The sequence below is a fragment of the Monodelphis domestica genome, chromosome 5 (genome assembly GCF_027887165.1).
Source record: "Monodelphis domestica isolate mMonDom1 chromosome 5, mMonDom1.pri, whole genome shotgun sequence".
Lineage (NCBI taxonomy): Eukaryota > Metazoa > Chordata > Mammalia > Didelphimorphia > Didelphidae > Monodelphis > Monodelphis domestica.
In genome coordinates, this window is record NC_077231.1 from 53,435,168 (window position 1) to 53,451,615 (window position 16,448).

At 34.9% G+C, this 16,448-nt stretch overlaps 1 protein-coding gene across 2 annotated transcripts in view; it reads right to left on the bottom strand.

Annotated features, from left to right (window-relative positions):
* Window positions 1-10,791: 10,791 nt before the first annotated feature.
* The window catches only part of CAPS2 (calcyphosine 2), a 63,163-nt gene continuing 57,506 nt past the window's right edge, over window positions 10,792-16,448 (bottom strand). For both annotated transcript variants that reach the window (XM_056798464.1, XM_016425669.2), the window contains one exon: window positions 10,792-11,456. In XM_056798464.1, coding sequence (XP_056654442.1) covers window positions 11,281-11,456 — 176 coding nt within the window. In that variant the 3' untranslated portion in view covers window positions 10,792-11,280. The remainder of the gene's footprint in view (window positions 11,457-16,448) is intronic.

Consider the following 16,448-nt stretch of genomic DNA (forward strand, 5'->3'; position numbering starts at 1 on the left):
TGTCATATTTCTCTTGTACAATCTATCTTCTTGTCTATATGTTGTTTGTACATGGAGTACTTTTCATGTTGTCTCCTCCAAAAGATTGTGAGCTCTCTGAGTGATTTTTGACTTTTTTTTAATTTGGTACAATGCCTGGCACACAGTATATGCTTAATAAATGTTTATTGCTATGGATAACTGTTTGTAGCCTCCCTGCTTACTTCCTGGCAAAGAGTTCTCAATCCAAAGGCATTAATTAAGAAGAAGAACTCAATAGAGACAGTTCAGTAAGCTGCTTAGACCTCTGGATCTGAGGTCAGAAGTCAATCTGCATCCCAATTTAGGGCTCTTAGTAAATGGATGAGCCTCTTTGATCCTCTTTGGCTATAAAATAGTGCTGGATGGTGGCCCAGTCATTTGCTTCCTGCTGGCCTCCATTTTCTCTGTAAAATGAGAATAAGAGCATCAACCTCCCAAAGTTGTTGTGATACTCAAATGAGAAAATAATTCTAAAATGTCTAACAGAATAGCTAACATGGAGCAGGCATTATACAAATGTCAGCTATCGATCTTATTAAACTAGAATTAGATCATCTTGCTGTCCCCTTTACATCTCCAAGCCCTATGATCTACCATGAGGAAGACTGGAATGGTAGAATACTTCACAGGATGGAGCAAATTGAGTTCTACTCATTAACCTGGTCTTTTCCATATTGGATCAGGGCTTCTTTGCCCAGGGACCAGGAATACTTTTAAAAAATATTTGGTGATTGTATTTGTATCTAATTGGTTTCCTAAATAATCCTATGTATTTTATTTTATGCATTTTAAAAGCTCTTATTAAAAAGGAGTAATCAATTCAAAACACACACAATTAAAAACCCCTGATCTAAAGAAAAACATTTGTTTGATTATGTGATTCGATGGGGATGGAACTGGGGATGTTGACATTAAATGCTCACTCCACTGCAAATATTAATGATATGGAAATAGGTCTTGATCAATGATACATGTAAAACCCAGTGGAATTGCTTGTTGGCTTTGGGAGGGGGAAGGGAAGAGGGGAGGGAAAGAATATGAACCATGTATCCATGGGAAAATATTCTAAATTAACTAAATAAACAAACAAATAAATGAATGGATGGATGGATGGATGGATGGATGGATGAATGAATGAAAATTAAAACCTCTGATCTAGAACATTTGACTGGGTGGGATGGGAAAGTGACAACTCATTTAAACAGTGATTTGAGGTTTATCAAGCTCTTCTTTCACAACCCTCTAATATAAATAATCTCACCCTCATTTTAGAGTAGAGAAAATGGATCCAGAGAGGATGTAACTTGTTCATAGACAAAGAGGTAGTGGCAAAGTCAGGATTCAAATTTAGTTTCCAGACTTAAATTCTCCTACTCTGATCTACTACACTGTCTCTTAAGGGAACGATTCAATAACTTTTAGTTCCCTGAAGCTTTGAATCTGTCAGCTGTAAATTCTTCTCCCAAAAGAGAAGATGAGAAGGGGCACCTAGAACAGATTTCATTGTTAAAGGAATTTCCCAATGGGGAAATACTTTCTACTAATGTAGATGAGCCCCTGCTTTAAAGTAGGGGTGTCAAACATGCAGTTCTTTGGCCACAGATGGCTTATGACATTCTAGATCTAAATTAGATTATGTAAAAAATAGACTCCAATACAGGACTACAATCCCCATGAGCCTTTGCTCCACTTCCCCAGAATGCCTTGTAATCTCACCTGGGCCGAGATCGAGAAGGTATTTAAGTGGATTCAAAGGCTTTTGAAGGGGTCTTGGCTTTTTTTGGACTTCCGTTTTGGAGCAGAGGCGTCTCTTCCATGATGTGAGGTTATTTTGTCTAGGCCTCTGGCCTAGGCACATGTTTCTTACTTGTATATTCTTAATCTTTAACCTTTAATAAACCTCTAAAAAATATAATACTCCTTGCAGAGAGAAACTAATTTCTACCTGCCTCAGTCTCCCCATCTCCCCTAAATTTTAATCTTTACAGTTGGCAACCTAATGAGGAAAAAAGAACTTTCAATCTTCTGATTTCTTTTCTGATCTTAAATTCAGTTTTAATAGCTAGTACCTAGAAAAAAAAATTTTTTTTTGAGCCATATCTCTCTGGCCAAGGTTTTCTACCCTCAGAAAGCTGCTACAGGCTCCGGCCCTGCTGCCCACCCCACCTGGCTCGGCCCCGCCGCTTCCTGCCTCGGCCTGCAGCCCTGATCGTCCTCACCTGGTACCTGGTCCCAGCCTTGCCCACCCCCGCAGCCGCTCCTGCTCCTGGCCTCTCACCGGCCCGCTGCCTGCCTATTTCTGGGCCCCAGACCCAAGAGCGTGACCCCAGCCGGCTCATCACCCAGATCCTTGGAGCAGATCGCTGAGGACTCATTGCGACCAGCTGGTAACAGTATTGGCCACGTGGGCGGAGGGGAGAGACGAGAGGGAAAGGAGACCAGGTAATTTTCCCTTAGGCTAAGCCTCCACGTGGCTGGGGGTATTGGCCACAGGGGTATCAGAGAGGGGAAAGAGAGAAAAGACTAGAGAGAAGAAACAGACTTTTCAAACAGAAACTTAATAGCAATGGGCTGTTTAAAAGGATTTTTGACTCTTCTGGCAATTTCATTGATTTTACCTGCCTGTCAGGGAGCAGACTCAGCCCAAAGATTCAACTTTAACTTTGGGGAGGAAAATGGGTGGCCCAGCGAACTGGAAGCCAGGCCCAGAGACGGGAGGTCTCTAGTTAAAGTCTGGCCTCCGATGCTTCCCAGCTATGGGGCCCTGGATGGATCCCTTGAACCCCATAGCCTAGCCTTTACTACTCTACCTTCGGACAATAGACATTTAAATGGATAATTAAAAACAAACAAACAAAAAAAAACCCAAGGAACTTTGAAGAGACTAAAGGCTACATTCTAAGGCATTTCAGACTCCAATGGTTTATAAACATCTCTGTATTCTATTGCATTGTTTTGTTATGGTTTAACTTTGTGATTTTAAGTTCATATATTACTGGATTGAATATTATTCTGTGAACTGAAGGTTGATTGAATTTATTTTGAATGTACTGAGTTTTAAAATTCTGTTGTTTTTCCCCTATAACTGTGTTGAACAAATATTATTGTGAATGAGCCCATATATGAAAAAACAGCTTTTTTTTATTTTGCTGAGGATAGATGGACTTCAGAACTGGTTATAATTGTATTAACAACCTTTGGAAAATTTAATGTGCTTAAATACCTCAAATGATTTGATTTTAAGGGTTTTTAAATATGATTTTTGGAATTTTTTTTAACAATCTAGTTATTTTTGCCTGCCCCTACCACGAGGTAAGGCCCATTAGCTGAAGTGAAATGTATTTTATAACCCCCAACCTTCCCACATGTGAATGGAAGTTGGGCAGTTAATTTCAGGGCATTTGTACCCTTAATAAGCCTCCAAGAAAAAGGAGCACCCCTTTATTTATGCTCTTTAGCTCACTATTTTACTTCTACCAGAATGATACATAGATTTCTTGATTATGTTCTTAACCCAAGATGAGTTTTACTTTGTTTAAAAAAATATGTTTAAATACCAAGGTTGAAAGATTGCTACGTTTGTAAAAATTGTGACAAATGTCCATCAATTTGTAGGCTTTAAAAATGTCATACAGCAACTTATGTGAAATATGAAAGTATGTTTGTTTGCTATTGTAATTAATTGGGCTATTGAGAATTTGGGGGATTTTGGTAACTACATATTTGTACTACTGTATTTTTAAAGATGAAAAAATTGTTAACCTTGTTCAGTTCATTTGCCTTCTACTCACAGTGATCATGGCCAGATACAAAGAGGAAATGGATCTCATTTTTTGGTGAGAAAGCCTTGTATTTTATGTTTTCTTAACTGACACAGAGTGTCAATGGTTATAAGCTATATTTTTGAATTTTTTAAAGCTCTTTTATTATTATATTTTTCTTGCATGTGCAATATACTTTTTCAGTTTTTTTATTATTTTTTTCTCTCCTTTTTATAGTTGAAGCACATGTCACCAGTATTAAGATTTTCTTTAACCTTTTGATTTTCAGTGCTACAAGTTTAAGATACATTTGCTAATGCATGCCCTAAAAGGCTTGTGACTATAAAACTGATGCCACTAATTATTTAAATAAATTATGGGACTTTGCTTAATGATTCTGTCTGATTCCAGGACAAGAGATACACACAAGAGCCATTTCATAGGGCCAAAGAAAGGCCAATCTAGGATGGATTGATGCACTTCTAGGCCAATACAAAGGTCTTGAACCTAGTGTGAAGACTCGAGGTTACTATGTTTAACATGTGTTAAGACATAGGCTTTCCTTGTATCCACACTCACCCTGAAGATATTCACAGACGAGTATCCCCGAAACCTTGACTCCTACTTGGCTTCTATAATCTGGTCCCCTTTTCTGCTTCTTAATGTGTGGTACCTTTCTGTAGTCCTGGCACTGATTGGGTAAATGCATCATTATTTAGATCATTTTGATTGGGCCCTGATTGAAGGACCTGTTATAGATTTATTTTTCTTCTACTTGGAATTTTTACACGTAAGACTTTGATAGTCTATATTTTCATCCAGAAATTTTTCTTTTGGATTTTCTGATGTCTTTTTAATATCTCTTGCCAATTGATTCATATACCTCATACCTCAGCCATGCATCCCTAACTGATTCTGGATCTTTCAATCACCCACAACACGGGGGAATGTAAAAAAAAAAATCATTATTTAAATTGCAAAGTTTAAATTCCTTTTGAGAAGAAGTTTAGGTAAATAAGATGCTACCTCTCTGAATCCAGAACTGAACTGTTGGAGAAGCCACCATGAAGAAGCCTCCAGACCACAAGTTGCACAAAATTGAACTTTGGGTGTGGTTGATTGAACATTTATTTGTATGTATACTTTTATGCCAAAGGGGACTGCCCCCTAACGGCTTTTTGTCAATGTTGTGTTCAACAATTATTGGTTTTATTCTTTTTTCTCTTATCCTCACACTATTGTAATCTTTTAAGTTTATTATGTTTTTATGATCCTTTTGGGGAAAAATTAATTTTTCCAAAATGATCACACGGGGAATGTAAAAAATAGACTCGAATACAGGACTACAATCCCCATGAGCCTTTGCTCCACTTCCCCAGAATGCCTTGTAATCTCACCTGGGCCGAGATCGAGAAGGTATTTAAGTGGATTCAAAGGCTTTTGAAGGGGTCTTGGCTTTTTTTGGACTTCCGTTTTGGAGCAGAGGCGTCTCTTCCATGATGTGAGGTTATTTTGTCTAGGCCTCTGGCCTAGGCACATGTTTCTTACTTGTATATTCTTAATCTTTAACCTTTAATAAACCTCTAAAAAATATAATACTCCTTGCAGAGAGAAACTAATTTCTACCTGCCTCAGTCTCCCTGTCTCCCCTAAATTTTAATCTTTACAATTAAAATTGGAGAGTATTTCACAAAATAAGTAAAACTACAATAAAACACAGATAATATTACATTTCAAAGCAAGGATCATTGAGTATGGAATAGTAAGTTTAAACTACTGCTATTGTATAGTCTTAAAAGATCTGGGGCAGTGAGATCATACACACACACATACATGTATGTGTTTATATGTATATATGTCTATATGTATTGTCTTCCTGGTCCCCTTGGAGGCAGCTAGGCAATACAATGAGTATAACATTAGACTAAGAGTCAGAAAGATCTATGTGCCCCTGGAAAACTGATTTAACTTCCTTCTGCTTTAGCTTCTTTATCTGTAAAATGGGGATAATAATTGCATCTACCTCTCAGGATTTTGCAAAAATAAACTGAAGGAATGTGTAAAGAGCTTTACAAGCCTTAAAATGCTCACATAAATGCTATTATCATTGTCAAAATATAAACGTCTTGAGGACAGAGATTGCTTATGTTTATCTTTCCATCTTTTATCACCTGCTTTGCACATAGTAGATGCAAAATACTTTTTTGACTGACTTTCTCCAGGTTATATAGTCAATATGGGTCACAGGCAAGATTTATTTCTCAGTTTCCCTAACTCTGAGGCAAGACTCTAGCCATTATGCCATGCTATCTATGCTACTATATGCAGGAATAACTATCTACGTTAATATGAAATAAAGTATTTCCCTGAGGTGCTAACTCACCCTAATTTATCCTACTGAATTCCACAGAGGTCCTTAGGCAAACGTTTGCTGAATGAACAAATGTTGAATTTAATGGTTCTGGAAGTTTCTTAAGAAAACTGCTTTTACAAAAGGATACTAGATTGAGAGAAAAATGGAGGAGTAATTTGTTGTAGCCAGATTTAAACCCATATTAAACAGCAAACTATTTTCCTGAAAAAGTCCTTCTCCAGTAATAGTATATGAGGTTCATTACTGTGTCTGGTCAAGCAAACATTGCATTTTCCAGTACCAAAATCTTGTCATGGCAGATAAATCATTAAAGGTGAAAACAAAAGCATTCCTAATGAAATGTTAGAAGATGCCCTCAAAAGGCGGGTTCTAAACTGTTTTTATGTGGGTCACATATTCCTTTAGTGAACTGGTGAAATCTCTGGATACTTTTTCAGAATTATGTTTTAAAATCAATAAAATATCTAGGATTACAAAGAAAATAAAGTAGGATGAAATAGTTATCCCAGGAAGGGGGAGGGAATGGAGAGAGATAATTTGGATCTGAAAATTTCAGAAAACTTATGTGGAAAATTATTAGTATGTGTAATTGGTAAAATAAAATATATTTTTAAAAATAAAAAAGAAATGTAATTATCAAAATGCATTTTTTAAAGTTCATGGACCCAGGTTAAAAACCACTGCAGTGTCGAAAGTAGAAATTGTGTGTGTGAGTGTGTGTGTGTGTGTGTGTGTGTGTGTGTGTGTGTATGAACTGAGGAGATAAATGGAGTTTCACACTTTACCTTCAATTGCTTTAAAGGTAGAAGAAAAATAGAGGTTTTTATTTTTTTTTAATTTTAAGAGAAAAAAATCCTGAGGCCCTTGGAGTTCTCTCCTTTTGAATTTTTGTCATAGTAATTTTATTCATTCCAGGAGTCTCTCTCTATCTCTCTGTCTGTCTGTCTTTGTCTGTCTGTGTCTGACTCTCTGTCTCTCTCTCCTTTCTCTATTCTATAGCAAACTGCTTAGCTATACTGATAGATAAAATGAATGAATAACCAGAAGTAGCATCACACAGATAATAAACCATATTAGTTGAAGGAATAATCAATTATCTGATCCAAAAAGGTTTATCTTGGTTTAAACTTAGAGGTACATTAAATCTTCATTTCTATTTTCCATATATAATAATGTTTCCTTTGTTTCCATATCAAGGAAGTTGTCAGATAAGTTTTATTTTTCTCATAAATATCCTTTGACTATTTATTTAAATGTCATTGACTTAGTAGGTACACCAGTAAGTGGAACATGCTCCAAAATGATCATTCTTTTTTCTTTTTAATTACTGAATATCTGTTAATTACAAGATCATCCACTCATTGGGTCTTGTACTTTCTGAGATTGGGCGGGTAACACAATAAGACCTATGATGTCATTGATGTTCCCTGATATAGAAATTCCCTCCCTGGAATTTTTTTAATATCAAACTAATTTCTAACTTCTCTCCTTAGGGATTTTGATTTGACAGAAGTCACAGTCAAAGATAGAACTTGTAACCAGAGCTTTTGATTCCGAAAGTTTTCACCACTGTGTCCCCTACCTCTCTTAGTGATTTTTACATAAGGAATTATAATTTTGATATTAATCAAACTATGTCTTTTTATATAATTTTCTAATACAACTGCCTTTTTTTCTCTTTTTAACTGGTATATCAATCATTTTTAATGAACTTTAAGATATTTTAATAAATTCTCCCATCCCAATTTCCTTAGTCATATTTTAAGTAACTCAAGTGGATTTAATATAGATAAAATATTCTGTAATGATGAGATTTTTGCTGGCTGATTAAGAAAATTTAGAGGTATCACTCCCTTAGTGGGAAAAAAAACAGATAAGAAGAATGAAATTCTTGTAATTTTATAAAACTATATTTAATTTTTTTGTAAATAAACATAACTTACAGTCATCTCAACTGCCAGCAAAGCAATGTTGGAATGAAAGCAAAAAATGAGATTCAAGATATAGATTAAATGTTCCTAAAGATTATGAATTTCTTTAAATTACTCAATAGGTGGACAATTATCTTGCATTTTCTATCATTATTAACCATGGATTCAACAAATTTTAAAATTCCAAGAAAACTACTCTTAAGAAAACATAGTATAGTATATATAAATATAGTAAATATTTAGGACTAGCTAAATATGTATAATCTGCTTCATGTTATATAAATTTATCAAACCCTAATTCATATTGAATAATTTTATTTTTTTAATTTAGTTTCCTTAAGGTTCTTGAATAAAATCCTTTTTTCAACCCATTGGATGATTTTGTCTTTTACAAAGCTCTTCCACTAAGGTCCTGCTACAACACAAGGGAACCCTGGGTTCTTGAAGGCTTTGGTAGGAAAATACAAGGCTTTTAGGATCCTGCCAAGTTGGAAAGGCTTTGAGCAGGAATCTAGTAAGAAACATATTATCTAGATCTAGGACAAACATGACCAAGCATAAAGACCTGCCACCACCACATCAACTGCAGCCATAGTAACTCTTAGAAACCATTTATTGAAGTCAAGTCAGAGAGAGTTTAGGAGAAGAGAATGACTGAGATGATCTAATTCAGCCATTCTTTCAGTCTTCAAGCTCTATATAATTGGCAGCTATTATTATGATCAGTGGCAGACAGCAGAGGACAGAAACTTATGGGATCCTTAAAGAAGTGACATTTTATGAAGACACAAAAAAATAAAGCCAACTATATTAAATGTTCTGGTCCACATAAATGTGTGTTTATCTGTGTGTGTGTGTGTATGTGGGCATGCGAGTGACCTATTTTCACAATTCTGGAATACTATAAAAGAGACATTAAAATTACACCAATTATTACTACATAAATATTAAAGGATTTAGAAGGCCTGTCAGGATCCTGCAATGTGTCAGGGTCATCATTTTTTTTCTTTGTTTTTCTTTTTGTTTCATTTTTATATTTAGGGGGTCATCATTCTAAAAGCAAATTGCTCCTTTATCCTGGATATCTAAAAAAGTTGGTTCATAGAGGATCCTATTACATAAGTATAAGTACATAAGTATAAGAACAAAATAATTTCTTATACTAAATTTAAAAAATAAAAACTAGATTTTGGTTAATTAAAATTCAACTAAGTTTGAGCCACAAGTTTGGCTTTCCATACTACAACCATATGCCAAAACAGTCATGAAATACAAATTTGGAAAGAAATTCAATTAACTACAATGAGGCATTTTCCATTAATGATGAGAACTTCTTCTACTATAAAATGCTGTCTTGTTCATAGCATTATGTGTGTATTACAGATAATCTGTTACATTAAATTAAATTCAAATGGATTTTTTGAATTAAATTTTTTTGATTTAAAGAAAAAAATTACACAATGATATGTATTTTTTTTAATTTGCAAAGAAAAATGATCCATGAAAAAGCTCACTGCCAACATTTTACTTGGATAAAGAATTTATCATAAAATAGTGACAAAATTTAGGATTAGCTATGATTAGTGAGGTCATTTTTCCAAGAAAATGTGAAATGTGACTTGATGCTTATAATGATCTCTATTAATGGCAAAATATTTATTTCTAATTATTATGGTTAATTTATCCTCTCCTACCTCTCTGAAAATACTTTGAATGTATACTATATACTTAAAATAGTTGATGATATAACTGATTAAAATCTATTTTAATTATTCTACTGTTTTCTTCCTGAATGTTCAGTAGGGTTCTTTTCTATCTAAATCCTAATATTAAAGGTGAAGATGAATAGCACCTTAAATGTTTCTGGCTCAAATAAAACACAGTATATTGGGATCATTTTACTGGTGATTATATGGGAGTTGCACCTAAACTCCTCATTTTACAGGTGAGAATAATAAAGCAAAAGAGGTAAATGAAGCAGAAATGAATTTGTATAGGTCACATTAGGATCTGATCTTCCTTCCAAGTGATTCCTTATCTACTTGACTAGACCCATGTTATCAAAAGGCTATTTAAGTTTTCCAATTTAGATTACTTTAACATAAATGTATTTAAATTATGAACTCAATTTTTTCCTTCTTTCTTTTCCCTCTGGTTTTCCAGGTAGCAATAAGAAATACAAGATAAATTAGTAGGAAAGAACCAGGGAATATTTGACCACCATATTATGTTAAATTTGCATTGGATGCCTTTTTTCATTGTTTAAAGTATAAATCTATTTTGCTATTTTCTTTTCCATTTTCTATTTATCCAACCTATCACATATGTTCTATAATATATACACATCAATATACTCTTTATCAAAAGGAACATTCTTCCAACTTAACTTTTCAATCTATGTACATGAAAAAAGACACCGTGAATGGAAAAGAATTATGAATGTTTACAGAGAGAGACAACTATTGGTCAGTACTCTAAGTAAGCAATTATATGGTTATAGCCAATAGCACATAATGTGGGGGTTTATGCCATTAACATAAAATGTAGAGCTTGGTAAACTAAATCTGTATACAAATATGACATTTTTATGGACATCCTTTCATGATCCTCCATCTTAGACAGACAGTTCCAAAGTAATTGTAGCCAATAACGAAACTCTAGAATTACAATTTCCTTTCATGCTATAAACTAAAGAATTGTCAAGAGCCTTTCATTCATTTAATATTTTCAACATACTCAATACAAGTTGCACTGTTTTATTTACAAGTGGTAAATTAAGAAGTCATTGAAGATTTGTTGGGGGTAGGGGAAGGAAAATGGAGTGGCAGCAATATAGAAAGAAGAGCAGAAAAGAAAAAAAAAAGGAAATAATTTCCAATGTAGACATTCATATGCGTTTCTTCCTAGCTGCAATTTTCCCATTGACAGTGATAAAAATGAAATCCAGAACATTTCTACTGTGCTCGATAAAATGACAAGCAGCACAGTTCCTCCAATGTCTCTCACACATTCCACAGAGCCCTCATTCTAGAAATATTTTCCTCTCCAGACACAATATATTTTGAAGGACTGCATGTGTGAAGATTGAGAGAAGTTTGAGAAAAATAAGATATTTCATCCTACCTCACTTTCAGTTTTTCTTCAAACTGAAATTTTCAGTGTGGGAAAATGTTCATTTGTGCCCTGTTCAAAACTAAATCCCCCAAGAATTCCTTAAGATATTAATGAAATCTTCGTCGTCTGCTATTCCAAAACTTAGTCCTTCATAGTAATTTTCGAATTCACAGTATAACACTTCCAGTGGATGGCTACAGGCATTCTCTAGGGTTTCAATAAATGAAGATTTAATTTCTTCCTCCGTTGCATAACCTACAAAACAGAGTCAGCGATAAAACAATCTTCTGAAGAATTGAATAAAAGGCATTAGCTCTATTAGATGATTACTTAATCAGTTTATGAAATCATACTGTTAACAGCTTGAGATTATACATAAAACTACTATCCAATTCCAACATTTTCCCCATGAATTCGAATTTATTGGTGATTGGGGGTTGCAGGAAAATCACAGGGAAGAAAACCATGGTAAATGATGTTTAATGGTAAGTACTTAGGGTTATTTGAAAACTTTGAATATTGTTGTTCCTTGTTAGAAGGAGGTTAAAACACACAAACCATCACATATCCTTGCGTTTTGCTGTTGTTGTTGTTGTTGTTTTTGATGCTATAAACAACATTAGATTCCAATTAAAAATGAAGGAAGAGTCAGAAAAGTTCTAATGAGTTGTAAACTTCAGAACACTGAGATCCATTCTATAATGAGTATCTTTAGATACTTATATTTATTTAAGAAGCATTTGCTAAGCTTTGTGGAAATAGAAAACTGAAGTACTAATGTTAATTCTGGAAGTTTAGGAAAGTCTTTGTTGAATGATCTTTTGCTTGGCTAATGTAGTACTCAATATTAACTGCTAATGAAGACTTCTTTTGATCTAGGGTGAGGATTCTTTTCCCCACTGGGAGTCATTGATCCATGTTCTCCAAGAAAAATGATCAATGAAAAAAATATACTCAGTACATATTAGAGAAGAAAAAGGGAAGCAATGAAGAGAAAAATTAAAAAAAAATAACTGGGCTGGATCCTTCTGTTAGAGAAAGATCATTTTCCATTTATCTGTGCTTTTTTACATTAAGAAAAGGAGACACAAGACAAAACTATATTCAATGAATGAAAATATATTTTTATCTATATTTCAGTGTTGCATTAAAGGAGAAAGAGTAAGGTGAAGAAACAATGGAAGGGGGAGTAAAGATGAAGGTCTGGGAAAAAAATGTGCTACAGAGATTAGAAGAGAAAGAAATAAAAAGACTCCCCCCCCAAAAAGAATAGAAAGAAGGAAAGACAGGGAAAAAGAAATAGCCAAAGGATGAGAAAGACACACACATATGCTTTCATAAAAAAGAGATACAGAAGGTCCCAGAGTTGGAGTCCACTCACTCTTATCAGGAGACGGTTAAATGGAAGGTGTGTTAAAGTGCAAAAAGTTGGTATCAGAACGTGGGTGTTTAAATCTACATTTCCATCTTCCTGATATCTAAAATGAATCTACATGCAGGGTAGTTGTGTTTTGAATGTCTATGTCATAAACATGATAATGAAACAAAAAGATGAAAATGTCTGCTTCCTAAAATCAGTTTTACCTACTGTGGTATATATCAAACAAACCTCGATATCATTACTTAGTTTCAAGCATTTTTTTTTCAAAATTACAAATTAAAGAAGAATCTTGTACTTTTAGGGAAATAGCCTTTTCTCACCTGCAACTGAAATCAGGCTTGGCTGATATGTCTTAGAGACCAGCAAATTTTTGAAAAAAGAACATTCCATTCTGCCAACAATGTTTTCCAATGCCATTAAACAGAAATGTCTTTTGGAAGTCTGATTTCTATTATGCATTGCCGAGATTTTTTCTTTGATGGAACATTTAAGTCAAAGAATACCAGATGGTTTCCTAGAAACTGTCAATATGTTGCATAAAAGCTTTAATTTGTAAATGACTGCTAACTGTAAACAACCCATATACTGGAGTGATCTATGGGTAAAGTACTAGTCACAATGTATGTGATGAAAAATTTAATTTTGTCTTTTTTCTATAATCCATAAAGTTCAATATATGTTCTCTATAGTCAAAATGGAAAAGGAAGCTTTCTTTTTCTTACTGAAGGCTTATATATCCCAAAAAATTATATAAGCAAGTTTTAGAAGAGGTAAATTTTGAAAGGAAAAAAAAAAGAAAAAATGCTTCAATCACCAGTCTGAATAAAGAATAAGAGGAAAAGATTAAAAAATAAATGTAAAAACCAAGTTCTTATCAACAGTTAAGTCTATATTCTGATCAACTAAGACACAGTCACAAGGACAAAACTCCTTGAAAAGAGGAGAAAAGAGGAGGCAGAGTCAAGATGGTGGTGTAGAGGCAGCAAAAGTTCAGACCTCTAAAAACCCTTCCTTACCAATTACAAGCTAAATGCTCCTAGGGGACTGAAAATCAAACCTAAGAATAAGACAGAGCCAAGGAAACCTCCTGGACTCAACTTAAAAGGTACACCCCCAAAAGCCTGAATTTGAGAACACTCTAATTTAAGGGGAAGAAGGAAGGTCCCGGGATCCCTCCCCCACCTAGAGCTCTAAACCTCCAGCAGCAGCTGGAAATTCTAGGCAGGCAAAGGCGCTGGTATGGAGGAACTAACATGCAGGCAAAGCTGTGCCAGGATCAGAGCATCCAACACAGGCAGTGGGGAAACAGAGAAGAAAAGCAGAGCACCAGCATGAGGCATAGTTGCAGCAGTGGAGACATTCCATATTGCCAAGCCCTTCCAGAGATTATGGCCTCAGGGCACATGGAGCAACCCAGCTGGACTTAATCCCATCAAAGTCTCCATAGGACAGTTAAACTCAAACTCCAATAACCCTCCCCCACAGACTGCACTGAGATTTACTGATAAAGCTCCAAGGGTGAAGGTGGAAAGAAAAGTCAAAAACCACAAAAAATGAAAGGAGTAAGAGCTCAGACAACAAAAGGAGGTAAAGAAGGGATAAATATGAGCAAACAACAAAAAAGAAAAAGAAAAAAGAAATTACAATCAACAGCTTCTATACAGGCAATGAACAAAGAGCAAATGGAACAGAGAAGGATGAGGGAACTCCAAGCAAAAACAAAAAACAAAAAACAAACCAAAAAAAAAAAAAAACAGAAAGCCCAGCAAATTGGATACAGGTACTGGAAGAACTCAAAATACAATTCAAAAGACAATTAAGAGAGACTGAAGACGAATGAGAAAAGAACTTAAAAACTAAGATAAGTCATTTGGAAACAAAAGCACTTGAACTAAAACAAACAGTGGCTTGAAAACCAAAATCAACCAGCTGGAAAATGAGGCAAAGGAGATGAAAATGAGGCAAAGAAAATGAAAGATGACCAGATGACCTCAAAACACAATCAGCCCAGAAGGAGAAGGATGGCCAAAAAGTCAGGGATGAAATTCAATCTTTAAGAACCAGAATAGACCAACTTCACAAGGCAGCAGGAAACTATAAAACAAAATCAAAGGAATGAAAAAAATTGAGGAAAATATGAAGCACCTCATTCACAAAACAGAAGATTTAGAAAATCGTTCGAGGAGAGACAACTTAAGAATCATTGGTCTACCAGAAGACCATGACAAAAGAAAAATCCTGGACATAATACTACAGGAAATCATCCAAGAAAACTGCCCCCATGTTCTAGAACAAGAGGGAAAAGTGGAGATGGATAGAATCCAGAGATCACCTCCTCTACTTAATACCCAACTGACAACACCCAGGAATGTTATGGCCAAATTCAAGAACTATCAGACCAAGGAAAAAATATTACAAGCTGCTAAGAAGTCATTCAGATACAATAGAACCACAGTGAGGATAACACAGGATCTGGCTGCATCTACACTGAAGGACCGAAAGGCATGGAATATGATATTCCAAAAAGCAAGGGAACTAGATCTACAACCAAGAATCAACTACCCAGCAAACCTGACCATATTCTTACAGGGGAAAGTATGGTCATTTAACAAAATAGAAGAAGTCCAAGCATTTGTAAAGGAAAGACCAGACCTGAACAGTAAATGTGATGCCCAATCACAGAGCTCAAGAAAATCATCAAAAGGTAATTAAGAAAGAGGGAAAAAAGAAAAACAAAACAAAAAAAACTTTTTTTAAGAGACCCAATATGTTAAAATGATATGTATCCCTATTAGAAAAGAGGTCATCGGTAACTCTTAAAAATCATATTATCATCTGGGCAGCTAGAACAATTACACTTAGAGGGAATAGTGACAAACTATATAGGATGAAATGAAAAGACATAAATATGTATATAGATATATATATGCATAAATAGAAAAATATGTATGTACATATATAAATATATATAAACTAGAGCTAAAAAGAGGTTAATACTAAAAGAAATGGGAAAAGAAACAAAAGGGGTAATTGTAAATGTCACAAAGAAGCTTGTGGCAGGAGGGGGGAGAACATTAATACACTGGAAGGGTAAAGATGTTGGAGATAGGAAATACCTAACTCTTACGTGCATTGAAATTGACTCAAAGAGGGAAGAACAATCAAATCCATTGGGCAGAGAATTGATTTGTGCCCTATAGGGAAGTAGAAGTGGAACAAACAGACTGGTGGGGAGGGAAGCAGTACAAGGGAGGGAGATGGTGAAGGGGTACTTTAAAAATTCTGTAAAGAAAATAAGAGGGGAATAAGAAGAGAGGGGGGTAGAAAGGGAAGTAAAATAAGGGCAGGAATTAGGGGGACTGATTAAAAACAAAACATTGGTGTAGAAGGAAATAGTGAAAGAAGAAAAGGCAGGACTAGGAGTGGAAATCAAAATGCTGGGAAATACACAGCTGGTAATGATAACTCTGAATGTGAATGGAACAACTCACTCATAAAACACAAGCAAATAGAAGAGGGGATTGGAATCCAAAAGCCTACCATCTGCTGTCTAAAAGAAACACACATGAGGAAGGTAGACATTCATAGGGTAAAAATAAGAGGAAGGAGCCAAACCTCTTGGGCATCAATTGATAAAAAGAAGGCAGAAGTCTCAATCATGATATCTGACAAAGCCAAAGTAAAAATAAATCTAGTTAAAAGAGATAAGAGGAAGGTAATTGCATCCTGATAAAAGGCAGCATAGATAATGAGGAAATATCAGTATTCAACATGTATGCACCAAATGGCATAGCATCCAAATTTCTAAAGGAGAAACTACTGGAGCTCAAGGATGAAACAGATAGAAAAACTATACTAGTGGGAGA